At 31.4% G+C, this 18,368-nt stretch overlaps 1 protein-coding gene across 2 annotated transcripts in view; it reads right to left on the minus strand.

Moving 5' to 3' along the window:
- Positions 1 to 17,927, minus strand: part of LOC130642010 (tyrosine-protein phosphatase non-receptor type 23-like) — a 32,434-nt gene extending 14,507 nt beyond the window's left edge. The window contains exons 1-25 of one of the 2 annotated variants that reach the window (XM_057449077.1): positions 17,751 to 17,927; positions 14,284 to 14,358; positions 13,622 to 13,749; positions 10,195 to 10,321; positions 9,488 to 9,547; positions 9,311 to 9,382; positions 9,043 to 9,123; positions 8,881 to 8,958; positions 8,408 to 8,461; positions 7,301 to 7,405; positions 6,638 to 6,696; positions 6,078 to 6,272; positions 5,628 to 5,693; positions 5,459 to 5,520; positions 5,300 to 5,374; positions 4,208 to 4,293; positions 3,750 to 3,818; positions 3,032 to 3,149; positions 2,906 to 2,949; positions 2,454 to 2,513; positions 2,295 to 2,351; positions 1,820 to 1,905; positions 1,576 to 1,641; positions 958 to 1,026; positions 511 to 629 (exon numbers count right to left, since the gene is read on the minus strand). In XM_057449077.1, the coding sequence (XP_057305060.1) occupies positions 511 to 629; positions 958 to 1,026; positions 1,576 to 1,641; positions 1,820 to 1,905; positions 2,295 to 2,351; positions 2,454 to 2,513; positions 2,906 to 2,949; positions 3,032 to 3,149; positions 3,750 to 3,818; positions 4,208 to 4,293; positions 5,300 to 5,374; positions 5,459 to 5,520; positions 5,628 to 5,693; positions 6,078 to 6,272; positions 6,638 to 6,696; positions 7,301 to 7,405; positions 8,408 to 8,461; positions 8,881 to 8,958; positions 9,043 to 9,123; positions 9,311 to 9,382; positions 9,488 to 9,547; positions 10,195 to 10,321; positions 13,622 to 13,749; positions 14,284 to 14,358; positions 17,751 to 17,840 (2,101 nt within the window). In that variant the 5' untranslated portion in view covers positions 17,841 to 17,927. The remainder of the gene's footprint in view (positions 1 to 510; positions 630 to 957; positions 1,027 to 1,575; positions 1,642 to 1,819; positions 1,906 to 2,294; positions 2,352 to 2,453; positions 2,514 to 2,905; positions 2,950 to 3,031; positions 3,150 to 3,749; positions 3,819 to 4,207; positions 4,294 to 5,299; positions 5,375 to 5,458; positions 5,521 to 5,627; positions 5,694 to 6,077; positions 6,273 to 6,637; positions 6,697 to 7,300; positions 7,406 to 8,407; positions 8,462 to 8,880; positions 8,959 to 9,042; positions 9,124 to 9,310; positions 9,383 to 9,487; positions 9,548 to 10,194; positions 10,322 to 13,621; positions 13,750 to 14,283; positions 14,359 to 17,750) is intronic. The other variant, XM_057449078.1, reaches the window with a different exon arrangement.
- Between the last annotated feature and the right edge of the window lie 441 nt (positions 17,928 to 18,368).

Raw genomic sequence — 18,368 nt, forward strand, 5'->3', positions numbered from 1 at the left:
ATTCGTCCCGGCAATTGCGCAGTGCCCAAACACAGGACCCACATAAATAACAGTGTTTCGAACACTGAAGTGGCTATATCCTGTATAAATATTTGGAATAATAATAATAATAATAATAATAAGCTTATTTACTTAGATCGGAACTTCTATAATAAGCTAATTATGGTCAAGTAAGCATGGTCATTTTTCTCGAATTTCGTGCATTTGTAGGTAACAACGCTAAATATTCTGCAATACAGGCAAGCTAGAGAGTGCAATTAGCAGATGTTAAACGCTGTGCTCTTGGCCTACAAATGTTTAAAATTAGCAATTTCTGGCTGTGAACAACTTACTGTTCAACAGTGAAAAATCTGTTGTGCATATTTTAGTGTGTTATTAGACACATACGTATTACATACTGTAACATCTTATCAGATTTGTTTCGTACATCAAATTTTCGTCGCACATATTTTGACGTGGTATTAGATTTAGTCGTATATGTTTTGCATATAAAAAAATAGTAGAAGTTACCTTTCTTTGCTTCATTCTTTGGCAGTCTTTTCTTCTGCCTTCCACCACAGTACTTCGTGACCTTCTCTTGTAAAGCCTTCACATTATCGTTGAGTTGTTTGTAAAATCCTAATCCACCACTAAATTAAAAATGTGAGAAAATGTTTGTTATCAAAGTGAGCAAAAAACTAGTAGAAACTGATTGATAGTATTCACAAGTCTCTGTATCTGTATGCCTACATAAAATCTATATTATCAAACTGATGCAGAAACCCTAATTGAAACTGGAATCTGTGACTTATTAAACGTGTCAACTTAACATAACTGACAGCGTTTAGGAGTTCTGCTTTCAGTATTTAATGTGCAAATGTAATACTTTTACACTATCACTTTTGAAAATAAGGTGAAAGTAAAAAAAAAACGACAATAACTGACGTCATTGTCAACAAATCATTGAAGAATAATTACCTCAGTCTGTCTTTTACTTCTAAGAATAGTGCAACAACTGTGAGATATGATTTGACTTGTGTATCAAACCTAAAAGGAAAGTGATCAATATCTACTTAACACAAATTATCAAATAACCAACAAGACTTTTTTGTTGTCAGTAAGCCTGTTGAAATTACGAGGTGATTATAGAGTTTTAGAGAAATTTCAGAGTCAATTTTTTTTAGGAAAGTCTATAAAAACGTATTTCACGAGATTCTGCAAAATGTTTAAGAGAAAACACTAAAAACACAAACTATTCCATATTTTAGGAGGAAACTAATAGTACTAATAATCAAGCCTTTCTTTCTGAATATCAGAGAAGCTGTTCATTTGGAATCACAGTAATTATGTAAGCAAAATTCATCCATGCTATTGCAAAATAAATATATATGTTCAATTTTTTGTCACATGATATGTAATAACAAAGGTTGAATCAATATCTTGGGTCTAAACTAAAGGTTATTTAGGAGGTTTTAGTACAGACGACTTTTTTAAGTTGTTTGGGAGATTTTAGGTGTGGCCACACTGACAATAAATTAAAAACCATGAAAGTTTTTATACTGGTCGACAAATTGTGTCAAATAAAAATCAACTCACTTTGCACTAATAATACCAGCTTGTTGTCTTGTCGTAGCATATTTCGCATTTTGTTCTGTTAAAGCCCTAAAAAAGAATTTGAGAATTAGTATTCTTAAATAACAGAAACGTTGTATTCACTAGAACAAGCACAATTACGTCCGCAGAATTCTATGCACAAAAAAATTTGAAGCTATTTCATGATACATAAAAAGGCTGTAATATGACACATGGACTCAAATCAAAAATAAATACAGAAGCTTACTGTGTAATATTCTCTTGAGCTGTCAAATTTTGTGATATCAGATTGACAGTTTCGTCATGTTTTTTTATCTCTTCTTCAAAAAACGCCTAAGAAAAATGTTCGTTAGTTTTAAATACTATAAAATATGGAACCAAGGACATATACCGTATTAACTTGAATGAGTACTGCTAGGTAGAAGGAACAACCTTGAATAATTGCCAACTTTCTATGAAAAAACTTAATAAGCCACTCAAACTTAATAAGCCACTCCCTTGATTGGGAGCTCCCTCTATTTTTAAAAACGAGTTCTTCCATAAAGCCTGTATATTAATAAAAACAAATTACTTTGTAGGACTATATTTTTTTGTAATGGTGTCTTAAAATTTTCCTTGACTTTCCAACAAAATAATTAATACTCAAAAAATGGCTAATCATTGTGTGTGGACTTGCTTGTTTAATGATGTGGTGAATAGCTTACACATAAACACTGTCTCACCTCATTGTTGCCACTATCTCTCACAACAATCTTGGTTGTTATATCGTCCTTATTGAGCTACAAGAACACACAAAGGATTTATATTTAGGTGGCACTGATTAACTGGCGAGGTGCAATTAAAAATTACTTGTGGTAGTGGGTAGAAAAAATTATTTTTACCTTTTCTCTCAATTTATCAAGTAAATATTGTCTTTGACTTCTCATTTTGTCGACTTTAGCCTGGAAAAAATATTAAAAAAAAAGTTTTTAACTAAATGAAAAACTCAAGTTAAAGGCAATGTAGACAGCAAAAGAATCTTTATAATTTCCATTTAACATTTTTTGTGACAGATTAAAACTATTAGCAACTTTTCAAGCAAATTTATTTCCCTCTGTTGCATTGATAATTTTAAAATGTGATAATATAGAGGGGATTAACCTTACTGAGTCTCAATTGTTGGGGTAGGGGTCATTTAATCAGTTTTGACTTGACTTTTGAATTACCCATTATTCCGAAACTAAAGTCGGCTTTTTTACAGAGTAGATAAAAACATGAGATAACCAAAATAGCTACTACAATGCATACTTGAAAACAAGAAGAAAAAAGATTAAAACCAAGAAAAACAACATACAAGGATTTCTCGGATTCTTTGCACCACAGGCTCATCCGATGGAGCTGGAACAAAAATAAAATGTTGACAATATTAACACCACAATTACAAGCACAAAATGAAGTTAATAGAGACAGTAAATCTTACCATCAATAACATTTTGGGATGGTAGTGTTTGCAAGATTGATTTAGGATCACCAGAAAGAAACTGAATCATTCCTTTACTTTCACTTGAATGTTTTATCAATTCGTTATTCGTTTTACGCTGAAAAATTAACAATAAAGAATGAACAGATCTCAACATTTGAAGGTAAAATCATTAAATAAAACAGTACTACTTCAACTTGCCACCATTCAACCTTTGTTTTGTTGGCTTTGATAGTGAAGTATTGTAAACAATTCTTGGTTTACGCTGTGACAAGTGGGACACTCAGAAGTAAAAAAAATAACAGGTACAACCCTAGGCATAAATCAGTGAAAAGGGGGGCAGAATTTCCAAGTTTGTAACCACAGTTAATTGAGAAAGCCATTTCTATTTAAGTAACAGGCACTTTGAACTTGTCAAAGTCCACAGTGGACTTTAGATCTTTGGTTATTTTGATAGATCCAAAGTCTTAAATAATACTAATTTTTGTTGACCTTAGCATATCCCAGATCTTCTGATTTCTGGACCTTTCAGGGGCATCAAGCAGATTGTTCCATAATGCAGACATTGTGGAAAGCACAGCAAATTATTTTGACACTGTTTACTTAGCCTTCACCTCTCATTTGACTATTTGGAGAAATAGTCAAAAACTACTCCACAAATGTATTTCCAGGTTTTTTGATGAAAATTTTACATAAATAATATAATTATTCAACTTACAGCTTTCTCATGAGCATCTTTAAGCTGATCAAATTCAGAAATCATAGACTGCAGTTCCTCTGGTAGTTCCTGAAAAATATCTGAGTAAATGACTCATCTTACATAAAAATCAATTTTGGATGTTATATCTGAAAACGCAACGCAAACACAGACAAGGGTGTATTAGGCAGCTTTACCTAAAGATTTAGTAGTTCCTGAAATATCAGAGTAAATAAGAACATATCTCAGTGAGTTTCGTAAACACAGAGTGTATTAGGGATTTAAGATGATTTAACAATATTGCTGTATATTAACATTCTAAGACTTCATTCACACCCATGGTAAAGTTAGTAACCATATCATTATATAATAGTATCAGAGAGGATATTTTAGAAAAGATTATTATTTCCCATTGTCTACACCCAGTATTAAAAAAGGTGCATCCTTGTTAACCTTGAATGCATACAATTGCAGCTTACCTTCTCTTCATAAGTCTTCTCTGATTCTAAACTTTCATTGATACCTTTTAATATACTCTCCACCTCAGATGTTATAATAGTAATCTCTAAATCCACAAAAGGAAGATATTACTGGAAATTCTAAAACAGCAAAAACACGCCTACAAATAAGCAGATCCGTTTTTAACATTACATGACGACATCCTTTTGTGAAAAATAAATCAAACAGAAGGGCTTGCTATTTCAAGGTTATGTCACATGTTGCTGTCGTTAATTAAAGGAATGCACTTGGTTTCCAGCCTTAATAATAGGTTATAGAATAAACCAGCTGAATTTATAAAATTAATTGAGCTTATTGATATGATTACTATTGATGCAAAATATGATATATCGGAGATATAAATTTGTAGTTATTTTTTCAACATGAAACTGAGTAACAGTCAGTTTATACAATTTCTTGTTTTTTAATCTTCAACAGTAATAGTTTTTTGACCTTTTTTTACATATTTTCATCACGTAACCATATGATGTCGTCATGTGACAAGATGATGACAAGATGAGACATTTTTTTGACTTCTAAGTTAAAAAAGGTCAAAGTGTCATTTTCATGACTCTAGTGCCTTTGTTGGTTATGTTGGTTAAAAAATTTCATTTTTTTGCTCCAGTAATCTAGCTCTCAAATGGCCAGGACTGAAGGATTAAAGCCTTGATTTTCTTGTTTTGTGGGAGGTCATGAGACCATGCATTATTTCAATCTGAGCTTTATACTTATACAACAAAAGTGTTAATCCCAGCGTAAGTGTTTTGAGAAACTTGAATCTAGTGCAACTTGTACGCCACATCAGTTTTTTCTCCCTAGCATGTTTCTCAGCATTATCGAAATTAGGAAGTTTGTTCATGAGATATATCCAAAGGAAACAAGATTGATGCTTAACTAACTCTTTTTTTTATCATTGACAATGATAATACTAATGATGATGCAGATATTGTAAAAAAATATGTATTCCATCAACAAAGATAAAATAACACCCTCTCTCTGGGCATTCTTTCAAAGTATTATAGAATTGCTAACGGCATTATCATATAATCACAAGAAATCACGCAACTACTGACCTTCAATAGATTTTTCAACTTTTGAGATCAGGTCTGGATTATCTTTTAGAAATATATTCTTTGCAAGTAACTCGTCTGTAAATACAAAGCAATAATTAATTGTATATAGCATACGCACAACACTAAAAAACTTTTAGACAAGGTTTTTAAAAAACAAACCTGGCAGGGAATCCTCTTTTGGATTTAATAAATCCTCAATTTTCATTGCTGACATGAACTGACTAAAACAAAGTACATCATGAATTATTCAACTAATTTCTTAACACTTTGTAACCTTATTTATCTTTTATCATTTATTTATTTTTACAAATATAATTCAAATTATTACCTTAATTGTAAATCTTTTTCCTCGATTTCTGATGAGACTTTTCGTAGAAGACTTGCCTTCACTTCACTGCAAAGAAAGAAAAACATAGTTGTAAAGAATTTATGAAGACATTACCTTTTTAATCTTAAGTTAAAATATGTTGTTTTTTTTTGCATGGGTAACCAAGACAACACTTGGTCTTATTCTCCAAAACTATCCCACCAGTTTCAGAACTAATAACTTAAATGGCGTCATTAGAAAATATCGGAGCCTGATAATTTTCTTTCCTTAAAAGCAGTTTTAGTAAATATTTAGTTGTGGAAGATCTGAGACACCTTTTTGTTAAAAAAGGTTGTTCCAAAAACGTTATACTGTACTTTAGATTTAGAACAACTATTTGACTTCCAGAATGAAACAAAACAAATTAAAATGCGTCCAAGAACTTCTAAATTTAACATGATATCTACAAACCTATATAATGAAGAAGATTCGTGAGCTTTCATTGGTACCAACTTTTTAAATATATCCGTTCCTGCCACACTGGCATCATCATGTTGAAAGGGTAGTGCCTTCACAAAATTTACACCTTTAATTTCCTCAAGAGAGGAAAGTGCTGGAACAGACAAATGGTAAACAAAGTCGTTTTCTTTAACAGCAGCAGTGTACCTGCACAAAAAATATATATAATAATTGTATCCTTTAAATTTTTGCTTTAAAGTTTTGTTTTTTGCATCAAAATTTAGAACCTTCTAGGATTTCGAAGCTCCCTCACTATTATTATTATTATTATTACCACAAATTATTATTATTACAAAAAAATAGATAATCTGTTATAGGCTTTGATAAGAAATAAGGCTTCTTGATTTACATTTCTAAAAAACAAAGAGATAAAAACAAAACATGGTAATAATTTTAGGTTATACCCTACAACAACCTTGGTTATTCTTTCTCGAAACAATAGATGATGTCGGGCTCAAAATTAGTGAGGTCAATTGCATTATAAAAAAAATAACTGCTTTATTGTAACTCACTTGTTGGATACAACATCCATAATAAATTGAACAGTCTCAACAACTCTGTCTGATTGATTCTAAATCAAATGCATTGAAAAGATTGTTATGATATAGTGGATTCTGTATAGACTAACAAAACCTTAAGAGTTGATTAACTAAAAAAAATCAATTGGCATAGTACCAAAAAAGAATTCCTCCCCTATCCCCCAGAGCAGGCTTATCAATAAGGGGAGAGGGTTGCTCTTGCTCACGCAAAGACTCGCCCAATTCTAAGAAATGAGCAGCTAGCTGAGCCATAAATTGCTCCCCCAATTTCACAAACTTTTCTCTGGCTGCGCAATATTAATTAATCTCACATGGAAATTAATGTTATTTTTCTTATTATTTGCATTAAAAAATCTGAAATATATATCAAAAAGACAAGACAAAATAGATAAAAAAAGATTTTGTAATAAAATATGGGTTTATAAACTTATTCTATTTACTCTATTGCTTGCCCAGTCTAAATTATTGTAACTTTGGGGGAGCGAATTATTGCTCACGTGTTATTTTCTTATTGATAGGCTTGCCAGAGCATTATTATTATTGTCAAGGCGATGTCTAATTTCCATTATCTCCAAAAATTCTATTTCAATGGCAAAAAAGCAAAACAAAGACATTTTAAACTTTCAGATTGTCAACCTTTGATAGCTTTGACGCCTCATTGATCTTTTCGGAAGCAGCTTTCAAGTAAGTAACTTTTTCACCATATTTTTCTTTTTGGTCTGCATCGTTTGACATGTAAGTCTGAATTAGAACACACAAGACTAATATAGAACAGCTGGGACAACATAAAGTACAAAATTCAAATTGAGCTATAAAGTATTCTATAAATGTAAAAAACTGATTCATTTTCTGGGTAATAGCTATGTTACAATTTGAAGATTTTAAAAAATTCATAACAATTTTGTTGTTAATATAAAAATCCTCAGCAAATGTTGTAGGTGTTGTCAGCCCAAACTGCAAATTGACAAATATTCTGGAACTCCAAATGATTTTTTTGCAAAGTATAAGTTGTGAATTGTTCTGATCACTGCAACTGTTTCCTACATTAAGTTAATTAATTTTCATGAAGACCAATTTTGTGAGGTACAAATGGAACAGAATAGAATAGAACAGCAGCAATAGTGAAGCAGAGAGATCTTGTCTGTTTAGAAAAGAATTATAGTAGTTAAGTAGCTAAGGATTCGCATGAGCCAAGAAGCAGGTAGTAGTAGGGATGCTATAAGGTTTCTGTTACAACTTATCTTTTAATTTTGAAAAGCAAGTTACTGGAAAGGAAGAATGAAAAATTTTGAAAAGATTTAGATATTAGAAATTATCCATCATTTTTTAAATAATTTACAACAAAATAATTTACAACAACTTAAACTTTAAAAATTTTAAAATGAAAATAAACTGTAAATAATTTTAAAACTGTTTTGAAACTTTAAACAAATTTAGAAAAAAATCTAGAAATAAACGAAATGCTACACAAATTTAGAAGCAAATTATCAGCACTGCTGTTTACAAAAGTTGTTACAGAACAGCTTGTAGTTAACATTTACATGTCAAATGTTTTCAGCCGTAGAAACCGAGGGAGGTGAGTGGCCACACCCTTTTTCGAAAATCTTAAGATATGATCGACTTGTATATATAGAGGGTTTTTTTTATACACTTAATCTAGAAGGCTAAAATATTAAAATTACCTACCACCATCCACCCACCTCACAAATAAATAAATAAATACAAAAACTTAAAGAGACTTACATAAGCAATTGCTTCATAGCAAGATGTTTTGATGTTTAGATGCTTTATCCATAACTAATACAAGATAGGAAATGTGGTAATGTTTTATAAAACTCTTTTAAACATTGCAGTCTTAATGGCTGACGTTGTGAGGGTTACGAAAAAAGATATTCATGAATGAATCCCACAGGATGTATAAATACAAGAATGCATATATGTTGTTGGTTCTATAGGTTGTATATATACATGACATTACTAAACTTACTTTTCCATAAAGTGTATATAAATCACATGAGAAAACCTATACTCAGGTGGAATAATAGCTATGCTGAAACTTGATGGGTTCATATAATCACAAGCATGTTCACAACATGGATTCAACATCTACACAGCCTTTTTTACATTGGTGTACAGAACAATATACAAGCTCAAATCTGTAAAACTAGTTATATTCTTCCGAGTTGGTAATTGTTTTCGTTTCTAATTTAACATACCTTCTTTAATGTAGATCCCATTTCTGAAGCACCTGGTTTGTTTAAATGATCAATTCCTTCTTTAAAGTAATCCCGAATCTAAAATCAAAATGAACACTACTGACAATTAGATCCAACTCACAAACTCACTGTAGGTCAAAATAAGGTAACTCTTTCACGCACCTGAATACCAATTCGTGCAATCAAAGTTGGATTTCTGTCATCACGGATTGATTTTTCCATTATACATTCTAAAGCTTGTCCCTAAAAAATAAAGTAACTCAAATGGTTTAAAATGGCACTTTGATTTTGTCAAATAAAAAGTTTTGTAGCTAATTATTTCAACTGCTAGAGAGTGTCTGCCATGTTTATCCTTTACTCGGCTGAATTGTTTATGTGTGCTACTCTTGCTACATATGTTATGCTTTATCCACCAGTAGAAGATTCTTACCAGCATAATAGCAGCCTTTAGTGACAAAATATCTTCATTCATATCCACCATTTCATTCAGTGAAAAATGATCCTAAACAAAATTAACACATTATAAAACAATATTTTGTATGTTGCAACAATAAAAACAAGACTAACATCACTATATTCTTGATAAAGTCTACACTGGTGTACGTACCTTAAGAAATTGAAATGCACCAGCAGCACTTTGGAAATGAGTGCAAGCAGTACGCATACTCTATAAAGAAAAAATACACAACAGCATGTTATATACTTGGTTTCAAAAGCAGCTTTCTATATTGTGACTGCTAGATGGAAAGCTTATTCTATTAGTTATTAGCCATTATACAAAACCAACATATAATCCATGTTCTGATAAAATTGAGTAGCTACAGCAGTTAAAGCCATGGCAATTAAAATGTTGCTGGTTAAGGTATCAATTTATCCATTAATGTGCTGCAAAGGACAGCACTAAAATTTGAGCTTAATGGAATTTTTTGAGGCTACCATTGATTTAATTTTTACACTTACATATTTTAGGAGATTACAACCTTTTTTCTACAAAGGAGTAAGTTAAAATTTATTTAAAACAAGACATTGGCGTTTTGAAAAAAAGTCCAGTACAGCAATTTTAATTACTGGTTACCTATCCTACAATAATACGCTATGTCTATGACAGGCAAAGTAGATATGCTCATTTCTGTGTAATTTGTAAAATTCATTTGTAAAATATTTACAAATGTTATGTAAATATTATTTTTGAATTACACAAACTTATCTACATCATGGTATCAATTGGTATTTCTAAAATATACCCAGCAGGGCTCACACACATTTTTTACCTAAAACCTTTGTTGCTAAAATTCTCATTGTGTTAATTCTCACCTCGTCTGACATACGATCTTCATTAGATGCCAGTTGAGAATATAAACCACCAAGATTAAACAGAACACATGCTTGCTCATATCTCACATCTTTATATACAACTGGTTCACCACTGTACACATCATACCTGCAATAAAATCAGCACACTCATAACGATTTGACGCTTCATTTCCACTTGAGAACAAAACCGCTTAGAACAAAAACAAACAAAACAAAACAAAAACAAACTTTTAATGTGTAACGCCAGTCTGAGAGACAGAAAGAGTTCAGATGAGCTAAGAAGCAGGCTAAGTATCCGTAGAAATAAATATGTTATTCAGATAAGAAGATTGAATTTGCCTGGGGCACTTGGAAAGAATGGAGGGGGATAATCAAAGCCCAGAGGCAGACCAAGAAAGACTTGGCAGGAGGTTTTAAGGACAGACTTGATACAGAAGAAGTTGAATTTAGATCTAACACAGTCTAGATCAGATTGGAAGAGGGTCATTAATATACCCCGTCCAACCTATGCTAGCATGGAAAACCAGGGCTTGAAATCCGACGTGAGTCCGCGAGTCCGACTCGCGTAAGTCATGATGACGGAGTCCACTTGGACTCGCGCTAAAAGTTTAGAAAATGAAGTTTAGCTATTTAGATTTATTCAAGCATATTTTATTGTGCATTATTTTTAGTTACTTTTTAGTTAGTTTCGTTGTATATTATAACCAATAAAGCGATAGTAAAGAGCTTTTATTTAAACTTAATAAACCAAGCATAGTAAGTAATGTCCCATCCGCCATTTTTCACAATATGCCAACATCGCTATGTTTTGCTGCCCTACGACTTACCAAGTTAAATCCTGCGATGAAATCGGTGGATTACCCCGGGGTTGTGAGAAAAATGTTTAACTTTCAGGGAAAAAAACCTAACATACTTTCGAAAGTAGAATTATGTTTCTTGTACAGCTGCATGTTATGTTTTATTAGACAATTTTTTTATCTTTTGAACGCTGACTTAATTTAGTTTTATTTTAGAGCAACAATTAAAAAAAGCACTGATCATATGGCAGATTTAATTATATTTTGTTCACAAAAAAAGGTTGGGAGAAAGATATTTTGCAATCTCTTCCGTTCCGTCAGAATATCATAGGCGTAGCAGAGCCCTGGGTACGAGGTTGGTACAATCCCTTTTTTTATAAGAACATTTTGAATGCCAAATACTTGTGTAATTGATAACCTGATTTATTTTTGTAGAATTCCTGGATGCTGCTTTTGTCAGATACGTGAGGTTCCGAATTTTACAAAATGACCAAGAACCAATACTATGTAAAAAATTTTAAATGTAGAAAAAATATATATATCATGTTTTTGTGTTTTTTAAAAAAAGAAGTATGTATTAAAAAACGGTTTTTCTCCTTGTTATTCATTCGTCACCTGCATGTTAACAGCCGAGCACGTTGCCATTGGTGTTAAAAATCTTTTATCAATAGTGACTAAAAATAACATCAAGGATCCTGCAGAATTTTGGGTGAATGCGTATATTGAGACACATCAAGTGTACTCAAACTATTTATTGATTTATTGATGGTTGCCACACGAAAAGAAGGCCTCAAAGCTAAAAGTAATCGAGAAAATTTAATTACGAAAACAGCTGAGATTTATAGATGGAGACGGTGAGTCCGATCGAAGACTAAGTAAACGACGAATTAACCAAGTTCTTAAAGTCGAACCACCTACAAAGAAATCTTAGCTGGATAAAGAATTGTTGCATTTTCAGCTATCGGACAGTGATGAAAGTGACACTGACTTTATACTTACTTCGTTTTAAGACTCTTGTTTCTGTTACAGTAGATCGTTCTGTTTTTATTTTGGATTTTGTTGAACTATCGTTCTGTCTTTACTTTTGATTTTGTTGAACAAAAGATCCAAAACTGATGAGATTAAATTGACTTCTCCTGGCTTAACAACCCGTTAGTTCTAGTTTTTCCTTAAAATAAACCCGTTTAGCTTAAATATTTTGGTGGATGGTTGCTGTATTTCCATATGTAACAAGTATTGGGTTTTTTAAAAGTAAACTTTGTTCAGATTATATTATTTTAAAAATGGGATTCAATTCATGTCATTTGTTTTAAGCATAAATTAAAATAATAAAAAAAAAATTAGACTAAATTATTTTTAGGCGAATCTTTTTAGACTCGGTGGACTCGTGCAGCGTAATTGCCGCAAGTCTAAAAGACCCGCCTGAACAAGCCCTGAAATTGAACGTTAAGCCAAGAATGATGATGATGATTACTCCACCATAAACACCATTATGTCATAATATAGCGCACAGTACTGTGAAAAGGTTTGTTAACATCGTGTTCGTGTAACAAGCAAGGTCACACGAACCACGATAAAATCGTGGTCTTTATGTATAACAAACATTCAAACATTCTATCCTGGCCACCACGCTAATATTATTATCTCCACAAAGGATCGGGTGTCCCACGATTATTTTTGCGAGCTCCACGAATTTGATAACCAGTATAATTTAATTTTTTTTCTTCTCAAAAAAGTCTTTTATTAAAGTTAATTTGTTTGTTTCAGGTTTTATCAAGTTAAAAAAGCATAATCGTAGTTTTTGCTTGGTTTATACTTTTTCGTCATGGACGAGATCGTATTTTTAAGAAATGTCATTTATCTAGAAAAGTTAAATTTGTCTGCGCAGATAGAAATGTTTTTTAAGATCGCATTTTGCAAGTTTAAAACGAAAAGCAGCGATAGAAATGTTTTTTAAGATCGCATTATAAAAGTTTATAAACGAAAATTGGCGATAGAAATGTTTTTTAAGATCGCATTTTAAAAGTTTATAAACGAATACCGGTGATAGAAATGTTTTTTAAGATCGCATTTTAAAAGTTTATAAACGAATAGCGGCGATAGAAATGTTTTTCTAATCGCATCTTAAAAGTTTATAAACAAAAAGCGGCAATAGAAATGCTCTTTTAGATCGCATTTTAAAAGTTTATAAGCGAAATGCGACGATAGAAATGTTTTTTTACATCGCATTTTGATTCACGAACGATTAAAATCTATTATGTAGCTAGCTTTATGACAACGAATTAAAACATGTCAATTTATTTTTTGCTGTCGGTTTTTTGATTTAATTGATAAACTAACGGTCTTTGTTGTTTTACAATAGAAGTTATCTATCGTGGAAGCCACGATGTAATATTTAATTTTTGTTCGTGTAGTCCACGAAACATGATCGTGAGGTCCATGATTGTTAAAAAAATGCGCATTGTGGACTATCGTGGTTCGTGCGTAACATGAAATAAACACGAACCACGATGTTAACAAACCTTTTCACAGCACTGTAGAACAAAAACCATTAATTTTTTATAAAACTTGCTTTACCAGCTTTTATTTTTTTTGACAACTTAAATTAAAACTGAAAACTAATTACATACCAGACAAATGGGATAGCTGCTGCCCCACCTTCTCCCATGGGAAATCTAGACTGCAAGTAGTGTAATTGTGTGTAATATTTCCTTAACATTGTGCATCCCTGTTTGTCTCTTGGAACATTTGCAATACTCTAGAAAATTGAGAAAGAAACAATATTTTACCAAAACGTTAGCAATTTTAAAGACTTTTAGCAATCATTTTGACAATATACAATATTTGAGAAGTTTGGAACATAATAATGTTAAACTCACACAGGGACCTCTATGGAAACCAATTATATTTAGCACATTACACTGATTTGCTCCTAATGATAGAGGAGCACGGGAAGGGAATATTGTTGAATCAACAGCAATGAGAATTTCATATCCTACTGCTTATGAATTATTAATTAATGATAGTAAATCACATTCTGTTAACTTGGTCTACCTTTCGGTTTTGCCCCAGAATTTACCTATGACAAGACCTGTTATAAGATAAAAAAAATTTTGTGCTGGCCTAAGTTTTGCGTAAGTGCCCAACACACACAGTATGTGACACAGTATGTGGATAAAATATTAAGCTTCCCTAGTTATATTTACTACTATGCATGCATTATGTATTACTAAAAAAATGACATTATAAAACCAATGAAAGAGTGCAAATCTAAATGGTTTGGTCAACCCACCTTTCTTAGCTGTGTTATTTGTTGTATCTCGTTACTATATGATTGTGGATCTTCATGGTAAAATTCTTGGATGTACTATAAAAAGACAAATACATTTGGTTATAGCCTTTAAACAGAAAATCATTCAGAAATCTAAGGTTTATTTGTCACAACTGAAACAATAGTTTCACAGCAAAATATGCACAAGTGATTTTGCTCACTATTTTTTTTGCGAAAATGATAAAACAAGTTACGGAAAGAGATATCCCTAATTGCTTGTTATAAAACCCTAATTGCTTGTTATAAAACCCTCTTTTGTTATGTTTATTTTAATGCTCCACATTTCTACAAATAATTTTTTTAGCTTTTCGCCTCAACAGGTTGTAATTTTCAAAATGCGACATACATGATTGAAAAAGTGGCCCAGCTTTAGGAAATTGAAACAATTTTAATCTTATGTGGTTCTATGCAGGAGTTGGTGTAAGTTTTAGGATCTGCCTTAAAATTCTATGCATAATGCACTTATTCTCCATTAATTTTAATAATACAACTGCTGTCAATGTTTGCAATATATACAAAAGATTTCAAGTTTGCAATAGAAAAATACATCCCTTTTGAAAGAACAAATTTTCGGCTAGTTGAGTATTTCCAGTTACAGACATTAGCATATTAAATTGGATTGGTCTAAAATAATAATACTGTTGTCTGTTTGTCGCCAAATATGGATCACACAAGATTGCATGAAATGATTACATGCAAACTATCATACATGCAAAAAGTACACATTAGTTTTGAAAAATTACAATGTTCACCTGCAAAGCTATTTTAGTATATTTATCTTCTTTGTTCGGTAAAGCTTGTGGTTTTACAACTTTAAATATTATTTTTGAGAATAATTCTATCACTATTTTTTATTATGTATTCACGGAAAGTATATTATTTTTAAATGCTTGCACGAGAGTTACATTTCACATATATTTTTTCTTTTCTTAAATGTTTGCAATAATTGTATGCAAAGAATGTTTCAACATTGCTCATTTGCAATTGAATTTTTGCCAGAAGCTCATAAGGGACCTCTTTAATACAATATTAACACATGCTACTATAAATAAACCTTCTGTACATTCTCATTCTTTTTTTGGAAAAAAGGATAGTTATAGTCTTTCAGTATAAGTCTTTCATTAAAAAAACTTTAACAGCTTTATTTCTTAAAAACACATGTAAAAAATAGCTTTGACAGCAAAAGGAAAAAAATGACACCTCGTTTTACAATCGTTATGGAAAAAAAATAATCCTAGTGAAAAGATAGTCTGGGACCAGGTTGACGGGCAGTTGACACAAAATGATAGACCATAACAGTGAATATAACGTGGTACAACACAGCCTCTCTCTTAGTTCAGTGTTTCATTGTAAACCTGCAGAATATATTTGCTATATGTTATTCCTACAATGAACAAATGTGTTTTGCTAATAAATTTAACACCACTTAAAGGCTCTATAAAGTAGATAGATAGAAGAATGGATGGATAGATGGATGGATGAATGTGCATATTTTACATGCCTAGCCTCACAAATATCAAGGGATATACCCTTTCTATTATTTCCAAGAGGGGCCATGGCTTAGATGGAGAGTCCTAGAGTATTTAATGCTTATTTTTTTGATTTTGATTTTGAGCTACGCAGACCCAATTAGGGCTTCATGTTTGATGGTATGCACAATACTAGTCATTGAAGATAACATTTTTGTCTTGCATTTTACTTATATGTGATTGTTTCAGCCCTCTGTCAGGCCAAGGGAAGTTGTTGTCACATGGTACAAATTTTGGTTAAGGAAAAACACAACGTTTCACAGTCAAACTCTCACAAAATAAGCTTCGATTAAGGATACGGTAACCCCCTGAGACAGATACTCAGTATATTTAGAATATCCCCTCTGCTCGCTATAATAACCCTAGCAAATATATATATTCTGAAAGCCGAATAAATTATCTCTAGAATGATGATAAAATATTTTAATAAAAAAACCCAAAAAGTAGAAAAAGAATTATATACAAAAATTTACCCTTCCAGTTAATTTTGTCGAACACTCGCCTCAGTAAAATTTTTGTTCGTTGAAAAAAATATCATTACGAAGCTCTTATCCAGCTCTAAAAAACTTTGCTTTTTTACTCAAAACAACACGTGGTTCCAAAAATATAGCACATTTTGTGTCACAATAGCTGTTTTATGACAGATAGATTTATTTATTTTTAAGCATGATAGATTAATAACTCGATATTTCCTCACTTTCTGTGTTTAAAAAAGTTTAGTAGCCAAAGATATAATTGTCGCAACAAACTTGTTTTCGTACAATTTCGACAAGATGGTGGGGAGTGTTCGACAAATATATATAGCTACCGTTACGACTGAAAATTTTATTTCAAGAAAAATCAAATCACAGACCTTTGCTTTTACCTGCAAGAATCATGGTTACACCCACTGAAACTTTATGAATAATTAATAATTCTAGTTATTGTTAAACAGACAACAGGATAACATAACATAACAGGATAAAAACGAAAAAAATAAAGAAATGAATTAAAAAGGTATATAAAGATGATAAATAATATATTTGTATAGATTATTAAAGTGTAAATGTTTCCTATATATGTTATATGCAATTTTTTATTCGTTCTACATAACTCTCTTTAATTATTATACAGATTAAATATATTTAAGGAATTTCAAAATTTGAGCACACTATTAAAACCACTAAAAGATAAAGAAGATTTTTTTTCATTTTATCACTCTTAACAATAAATATTTTTGATTCTTTTTTAAAAAATATCAGGAAATTGTGCCAAGGCATTAAAATTAAAAAATTATTTTTTTAAAAAAAAATGACCCTGAAGGGGTTACCATATCCTTTAAAGATGAACTAGTATCTAATAGATGACTTGCTATCTTGATAATTTTTTTGTTTTTATTTTTTGGCAGGTAAAATAAGCAATTTAATTGGCTAATAATTCTTTTTAGAAGATCTGATTGGTTAAAAAACTATTTGCCTGCCGAAATAAAATGTAAACAAAGATTCTAGCAAGTCATCTATTGAACTAAAGCTAAACTAGCAAAAACTCTCGTAAAACTACACAATGTCAGATTTGAGAAGTTAGAAAGACGTGACAGGGTGAACAACATGTTTTCCCTTAAATTAAATGGCTACCCTAAAAAATACGGACCTGTAATTGGCTTAAAAGTATCATGTTAAATTGCCAACAGGATAGGGAAAAATGCATGCAAATATGGTTGTGCATTATCCTTGACTGTTCCTACCTTGTACTTTGGATGAACTGAAGAGGCAGGAACTTACATAATTTATGAACTTAAATATTAAGATTTTAGCATATATTTTGATGCTAAATTAAAATATGCTGGTCATTTTTTAAAAAATAATCAATGAACACTAAACATGCCAACCAAGATAAAAAGCTTAAAAAAGTAGGACCTACATCCCGAAGAGGTTTTTCAAATGCATTCTCTACAGATCCAGGCTCTTTCAAGTCAAAGTTTATCATTAAGGCTTTAGGACAGCCTTCCATCTTTTGATTCTTCTTGACTTTGTCAATACTAGTTTAATACTGTTTTTGCTCAGGTTCGCAACTTTCTACTTCGCCATCTTGTTTATGAACTAAACCAGGTTGTCCTGCATCCAGTAATACGTTTATTTGCGTATGATGTATGCCTCAAGGCTAAACTCTTGATGACGTCAGAGTCATTTTTACGATTCTTTTTTCGGGAGAATAAAAATTGTGGAATTACATGTATTTTCAAAAAATTAAAATTTGCCTACAATTTTGAAAACACATTTATAAAAGTTGATAATTTACACAATCGATAAAAGCGATCAAAATTAATAATCGATGAAACAGTTTTTCAAGTCAATGTCATTCGTGTTTTTGTAGTACAATTCAAACAGTAATGGATGGACAAAACGAATAAAACAAGTGTAGTTTATTCGTCATTTTCAAACATTCATTTCAAACATGACCAAAAGGGTTAAATGGTCATCACTTTGGAGTCGGTAGACTGCAAAGTTGTTACATTTACCCATACCCAGGAAAGTAACA

Source organism: Hydractinia symbiolongicarpus, chromosome 4 (assembly GCF_029227915.1).
Source record: "Hydractinia symbiolongicarpus strain clone_291-10 chromosome 4, HSymV2.1, whole genome shotgun sequence".
NCBI lineage: Eukaryota > Metazoa > Cnidaria > Hydrozoa > Anthoathecata > Hydractiniidae > Hydractinia > Hydractinia symbiolongicarpus.